The following is a 7,494-nucleotide window of genomic DNA, read 5'->3' on the forward strand; positions in this document are numbered from 1 at the left end:
CAAGAAATAGGAGTTTCTACCAAAAGACAAAAGTTGCACGGCAGCAGTTACGACTTTTAATGGTATTCTGTTACATGGGAAGACACATCCTGCCAGATATCTTGCAGGGAAAACTTTCAAGAGAGGTCACGCCTAATCTATCCCATATACTTCAAAATGGCCGAACCTGAAACTCACCAAGTCGTTTTAGGGATGAGGAAATAGGGCCACAGAAGTTAGGTGCCATCGTTTATGGCCATCAGGAGTCAGCATTTTATTCACTAAGCCCCTGGCTGAAGCACTCTATCCTTTACTGCAGGACTTCTTGCTAAAAACCCATGCCATCACATCCCCGTGTTCTAACCACAAAGTGGTCCGCAATGTTAGCCACCTGCCCCTTTGTTTTCCTTGAGGCCAGATTATCACCAGCCAGGACTTCTGTATAAGGACCTTCCCCACACTTGAAGTGGTGTAGTAATTAAGTCAACCGCAGGCCAAGTTCTTTAACGTTTTCTCTGTTGGGATTACTTCTCTGCCCCGGACGAGCACCTGCTCTGCACCTCTCGGGCTGGGCAGCCCTGGATGTGCTAACTGTCCTAACAGAGGGATGTCCACAGGGTAACCTGAGCCAGCGCTGACTGTGAAGGTGACGCGACATCAGAAAGGTTTGAAAAGCAGCGTAGGAACTGCAGACCTATGTGAACGGTTCAGGTTAAAATATTCGAGTTCAGAGTAGTATCAGCAGACAGGAGAGGAAGAGAGTGTGTGTAATGGTCTAATTCACCTGCCTGAGTCCATCACCCTTGGTAAGGGGGTGGGACTAGAAATGAAGAACAGAGAGGAACACTGAGGTGGGAGAGACAGCAATGGAAAAGCAATGGTCAACTCCAAGTTCAGAGGAACGGCAATGCCTCAATTTGTGCTCCTGCAAAATATACACAGTGATCTGCCAACTGTCATGTTAATATGCCATGTTGCCTCTGGGATCCTTAGGAGGAAGTAGTGAAGGGCCCAACATTTCAGTATTTTTCAGTGGTAATTTCAAGCTCTGTAGCTCCAGCTCTTAGACAGTAGCGCTAGAAAAAATACAAAAAGACAAGTGGGGCATCACACTCAAGACACTGCAGACCACACCTCAAGAATCTTAAGCAACTGACCGTCTAAGAACCCAATCCACCTTAAACACACATTTTACTTATCAGTGGCTTTGGTATCTTTGAGTTACTGAGAGGTTTTCTTCAGATTCAAACTTAACATTTTCCCATCCTTACAGCCAGGTTTTTTCCACTAAAACAGGAATAAATGAAACATACACACTGATTTTTGTGTGTGTGTGACACGAACAGTGAGAGACAGGTATGTGAGCAAGAAAGGTTTGGGGGAGCACTAGGAAGTCTAAGCAGTTTTAATGCAAGATCAATAAACCAAAAAAGGGAAAAGAAAAGGCATACGCCCTTGCGCAGCAACTAAATTTCATTTAAATCAATTTAGTCAAAAGAGTGACAGGGAAGTAATCAAGTCAAATGCAAGAATGCCACAGTAGAACTTGATTGCCTGCTATAAAGAAAGGGCAGGGAAAGATTGGCACAAAAATATTCATATTTAAGGAGCCTTTCGGATTTCTGTTTTTTGCTTTGGGGAGGGCAACAGATTTGCTGGAATAAACCACCTTCTGAAGAGGAGGGAGGCTTAGAATGTACCAAATGATAAGGAAAAGATAACCTGGGGCTTAAAAAAAAAAAAAAAAAAAGGCTACTGCAGATAATGGTCCGTTAACTTATTTGCCAGACAGAACTGAACTCTATTCTAATTTGGCTTATAGGAAAGGGTCTGACACTTGTAAATTACTGTCATCTGTGATAAGACTAAGGACTTCAACAATCCAGCTCTGGAGAACTATGACACCAAATTAAGCATCTTCTCTGCTACCAGTGATTCAGAAGGGCCTATTAGCTCTGCCTGGGTCCATGCAGCTCCTGGACCCATAGCCCAAGGTGCTCCAGTTCAACAACTAGTCACAGGGAAGAAAAGGCAAAGCCAAGTGCTGGCTCTGCAAATGCTATCAAAGCACAATCCCACCAGGTAGACACAATCCTCATGGAGCATGCCAGCTGTTTCCTCAATGAGCCCAAAGGCAAGAAGCAAAAGTGGTCAGAATTGGCCACTACAGACAAAGAAAAAAAATGTGAAAGATGATAGAAGATTGTACAAAAATAGCGAAACTAGATAAACCAAAATATACCAACACTGTTGGGGAAAGAGGCTAAGGGGATCAGACATCAACAGAGAAAAGCACAGGGCATGAGCAGCAGAGACTGCATCCAAGAAAGCAAGGGTGACAGGAGAAAGAGGTTGAGCTGCTGAGAGACAGACCCGGCCCCTTGTAAAGGAAGAGGGAGGATGGGAAAACTAATAGGAACTTGAACAACTCCAGTATGAGAGAGCCCCTGAAACCAGTCTCCACAGGAGGGCTGCTAGATTTGAGATTGGGGGGTGGGGGATGAACTTAAAAATACCAGCCGCACAGATACGCACAACTTTCATTAAAACATTCATATTTCCCCAAAGACGAATAATACAAACCCAAATAACTAAAATGGAGGATTATGAAAGACACTAGAAAAATATCCCATACAGGGAAACATTTTAGAAGAAAACATTTTAGGTTTTCTCACCCTCATTTTTTCTACCCTAAGTTAAAAGGTGTTCATGAAAAAATGGAAAGTGAATATTTAAGAATAGTTACCTCTGATTCTATTATGTCTTGTCCTTCTTTTGAACTTTTTCCACTTTTCCCTGCTTTTGGTGATTCCTGGGAAACATCAAGCAGAATCAATTAGGCTTCTCAATTTTTAGACTGCTAAACATCAGATAAACCAAAATGCAGTTTTACAAATATTTATACAATTTAACAATGACTTTTGATAGTTTTAATCAATACCATCAAGAAATTCTACATCATATGGTTTAGAGATACAATATTGTGATGCGGCACCCACCCACCCAAATTCAGATTCTCCTTGTTTTCTTCGTCTGCATTATCTGGCACTGACAACTTTAAGCAGAAACAGGTAAACCCACATTTATACAGTGCTCTCAGCATCTTGAAAGATCCACACCACATCCCTTTTTTTCCTTCCCACCCTAAACCCTGGGAGCGAGGATTTCTGGGGTGATTCTGACGCTACAGAGCTCCACCTGAAGCAAAAACATACTCCCCCCCTCCGCCCAGATGCAAACGCAGCACACTCACATGCATCGCCGCCGCCGCCACCCAAGATAATAATAGTATTTCAGAGCCCCAGAGCGTCCCTCCGTAAGGCAGACGATTCTTCCTAAGCCTTAAGCGGGGTCCGTTCGCTGCCCATCTCCCCGGACGGGGGTCCCTGATAGACGCCTGCACCCTCACCCCTGGAGCCCCTGCCCAGGCGTCTGCGAGGCTGGGTCAACCACCTGCGCGGCCCCACCTGTCACCTCACGCCCACCGCGCGAGCTGCCCCGGGGCGGACACCCACGCCGCCCCCCACCTCGGCCGCCACCAGGGCCATCAGGACCCCCGTCCCGGCCTGGGCTCCGCGGCCCCGGCGCGACCCGCCGCCCCTCGCCCCCACCCCGGGAGCGGGCAGAGGGCGCCCCCGCGCTCGCAGGACCCCTGAGCCCCGCCGGGCCCCGCTCCCCGGCAGTTCCCCGCCGCCCTCCGCGCGGTCCCTTGCCCTCCCCGCCCGGCCCGTCCAGCGGCCCGGGACCCGACTCACTTTCTCCTTCTTGTTTTTATTCGGCATGGCTGGTGCGGACCACCGCCGCCGCTCCCGCCGCCTGCCCCCCGCAGCAGCAGCTCCCCCGCCCCGGCCGTCGCGCCCCCCCGGCCGCCGCCGCCGCCGCCGCCCGGGGACTGAGTCGTTCGCTCGCTCACGGTTCCCCTTTCCCAGGCTCGCGGCGGCGGCGGCGGCGGCGGCGGCGGCGGCGGCGGCGGCGGCGGCGGCGGCGGCGGCGGCGGCGGCGGCGGCGGCGGCGGCGGCGGCGGCGGCGGCGGCGTCTCTCCGCCCCTCCCCCGGCCCGGCCCTCTTCTCCCCCTCCCCCCTCCCCCCAGCCCTCTGCCCCGCCCCTCCCCGCCCCGCCCCTAGCCCGCGGTCCCGCCTCTGAACCGCCCGCACCGCCCCCGCGCCGGCCCCGCCCCACCGCCCTCCAGGCGCCCCGCCATTGGCCGAGGCGCCCTCACGTGCCCTAACGCTCTCCTGTATCCCCGCCCCTGCGCGGCCTCGTCTCCAGTGCCGCGCTCCGGCTAGACTCGGTCTCAGGCTGGGCGGCGGCGGCCGGTTGAGCCAAGCCGAGTTGGGGGAGGGAGCTTGGAGCTGCAAACAGAGGCGAAAGACCGGGGACCGCTGTGGAGGTTCGGGACGGAGAGAGCAGGGGGCAAGTGAGGCGTGGAACAGGCACGTTTGAAACGGATGGCTACAACTTCTGCAGCCGGCGGGGTGCGAACGGCGACCTCTGGCCTCGTCCTCTCGCCGCCGCGGCGCTCGCAGAGCTTGAAAGTGCCCGGTAGCGGCTGAAAAGGCCAGTCACTCACGCGAGTGGCGGTTTCACGGTTTCCCACTAGGCCCCACCTACTGAGGCTGCCCCGCCTCCTCCTCCGTCGGCCCCGCCCCCGATGTCCGGCCCGCCCTCCGAGGCCCGCCTCCTCCTTGTTGGCCCCGCCCCGCAGATCAGGCTCCAGCTTCGCCAATGGGATTTTACTTTCTTCTTTAATTTGGTTTGATCATAAGCCAGGTGAGGAAACCTCTGCATCATGACCAGGAGTCACGTGATTTCCTTCGCCTCGGTCATAGCTCTGGGGAGATGAGTTTTCCAAGGAAAGAAGGCTAACTTTTGGATACACTACTTCCACAGTCTGTCTAGTGCAGAAATACATTAGGTGTTAAGACTCCAAGAGTGAGCGGATTTCACGTGCGGGAAGCATTGGTGTCTCACCCGTGATGTTTAGGTGCTGAGTCTTAACTGGGTACTTAGAAACCACTGTGTTCTCTTAGGCCCCAGTTTTCACTCATGAAAGGCGCCAGGCAAAGCAGTTCGATTATTCTGTGTGACTCTGCCATGGGAAAGCTAAAAGAAGAAAAAAAAGATCTAAAGTGAGTAGTGTCGTGAGACGTCCTGAAAGTAAGTTGTGCCTGCAGGTGTCTGAATGTGTGCTTTTAGAAGAATATCCTCAGGTAAACTGCACAGGCTCAAACAGCTGTTTGTGCAGAAGAAACGGTTTTTGATTAGTCTTTTAAGTGGGTTAATAGTTTCTCCAAAACAAATAGTGAAAAAAAGTGGGGGGCGGGGGTGGGGGTAGAGCAATGCCTCTAGTTAATAACATTTCGTTTTTAAAATAAAATATATGCCGACAATTTAATAAACCCAATATAAGTCTGTATCAAAAAGGATAATTCTGAAACTATTAGTTTATGACCATGGAGCTCTAAGGGGGCTCAGGGGCTTCCCCGAGACAAGTGTATGCCACCAGTATCCATTCATTCAACAAACATTTGTTGGATGCCCACTGTGTGCAAAGCACAGCGCACGGGATTCTGTGGTGAGCAAGGCACGACCCTTGTCCTCAAGCACTCCACGTCCTTGGGGTGGAAACAAGAAAGTCAGCAATCACAAGACGTGACGTGCGACATGACAAGTCTACAAGGTCTGGAGTGAGAGTGGTCTGGCTCGTAAGCGTGAAAGAACACAGGAGTATTCTGTTATGGCCGGAGTTGAGAGTGAAGGAATGAAGACTTCCGATTAAGACTAGTACTCCTTGGCGAGGAATTGGACTTTGTTTTTGACTGTAGTTCGGGGTCACTGAAGGATACTAAGCTGGGGAGTGACTTGCTCATTGTGCTTTAGAAGACACTGTGGCAGGAATGTTGGGGGAGGGGAACAACCAGGATCTAATTATGGTCCAGATGCCTGCCAGCGAGGCATCTCTATGGCAATAACAGGGGGAAGGATCAGAAATACACTGGAGGCCGACTTGCTCAGGTGGGAGAGCCAGAATGGAAGATAAAAGGCTGATGCCCGAGTTTGTAGTTTGGGCAACGTCGTGATGAGGAAGGGCCATGAGTGGAAAGCAGGCTTTTGAGGGAATGCGATTTCAGTTTGGGGACATGTTGAGTTTGAGTTGCATCTGCAACATGCCAGTAGGGATGTCTTAGTTGGCAGATGGAGATGCAGATCTGACACTCAGAGTGTCCGTGCATGTCAGGGTACGTATTTATCAGGTCGGTTTGAGTTCGAGGGAAAGTATAGGGCAAGATACCAGAAAAGCTGCCTAGTTACCACCCAATGACCTTGACACCATAGCTACCAGAGAAATTGGAATCAACACCATCACCTGGCACTTGTGTTCCTTAATGGCCACTGAACTGGTTTTCGTTTGTCCACATTAGAGAGGGCCATCCCATAGCCAGTGTTAGCTAACAGTTAGTTACAGAATGTTCACAGGGGACCCTGGGTACCGTGCAGTGTCCTGGCTGCTGTGGCATTTACAGGAACGCTAAAGGTAGATGTAGCTCCTGCTCTCAAAAGAAGGGATTCAAAATAGGCTGTCAAAGGGCCATAGAGATGCTGTGCATGCGTTCACACTCAACGTTTGTGCATGTGTGTTGTGAGTGTGTGCACGTGTGCCCGAGGGTTACCTCTTCTGAGATGCCCCACCTTCCGCGTTCATAAAGACACTGCCCATACTACACAGAACCCCTTTTCTTCAGACACCCCCGGCCCTTCTGGAACACTTTTCTGAGATGGTCCCTGGTAACCTAGAAATGCTTTTTCCACATCCGGCTTCTCTGTACAGTGGATTGCTTCATTTCTGCCCCTGAGGTCTCTCTCAGGCTGAGAGGTCCCAGAGGACTTAGGTCTTCGGCTGCACTGCAGTCGTCAGCCATAGGGCCGCAGAGTCCTGCCGCCTCACTCTGCGGGTAGGCTGGTGCAGAAAAGCAGGGCAGAGAGAAGATGGCTCCTGACCCGGAATTGGCCGTGGTGCCCCTTTGTGCGTCCACCCTCAGGAGTTCTTCCCACTCTCTCACCTTCAAAGACGTCTGTGACACAGGGGCCCCACCCTCACCATCTCCTCTGAGGCTGGTCCCGCCTTGGTCCTGCCTGCCGTGCTGCTGCTTTGGCTTCCCTGACCCAGAGCTCCCTCTGTCGGCTCTCTGGACATCAGCCTGAGTTTCTTTTTTTTTTTTTAATTTTTATTTTATTTATTTATTTTATGGCTGTGTTGGGTCTTCGTTTCTGTGCAAGGGCTTTCTTTAGTTGCGGCAAGTGGGGGCCACTCTTCATCGCGGTGCGCGGGCCTTTCATTATCGCGGCCTCTCTTGTTGTGGAGCACAGGCTCCAGACGCGCAGGCTCAGTAGTTGTGGCTCACGGGCTTAGTTGCTCCGCGGCATGTGGGATCTTCCCAGACCAGGGCTCAAACCCGTGTCCCCTGCATTGGCAGGCAGATTCTCAACCACTGCGCCACCAGGGAAGCCCCAGCC

General features: G+C 51.7%; 1 protein-coding gene across 4 annotated transcripts in view; it reads right to left on the bottom strand.

Annotated features, from left to right (window-relative positions):
* PPP2R5C (protein phosphatase 2 regulatory subunit B'gamma) overlaps positions 1 to 3,815 on the bottom strand; it is a 133,127-nt gene extending 129,312 nt beyond the window's left edge. For all 4 annotated transcript variants that reach the window (XM_068540440.1, XM_068540449.1, XM_068540431.1 and 1 more), the window contains exons 1-2: positions 3,735 to 3,815; positions 2,726 to 2,791 (exon numbers count right to left, since the gene is read on the bottom strand). In XM_068540440.1, the coding sequence (XP_068396541.1) occupies positions 2,726 to 2,791; positions 3,735 to 3,761 (93 nt within the window). In that variant the 5' untranslated portion in view covers positions 3,762 to 3,815. The remainder of the gene's footprint in view (positions 1 to 2,725; positions 2,792 to 3,734) is intronic.
* Positions 3,816 to 7,494: the final 3,679 nt, after the last annotated feature.

Source organism: Eschrichtius robustus, chromosome 1 (assembly GCF_028021215.1).
Source record: "Eschrichtius robustus isolate mEscRob2 chromosome 1, mEscRob2.pri, whole genome shotgun sequence".
Taxonomy (NCBI): domain Eukaryota; kingdom Metazoa; phylum Chordata; class Mammalia; order Artiodactyla; family Eschrichtiidae; genus Eschrichtius; species Eschrichtius robustus.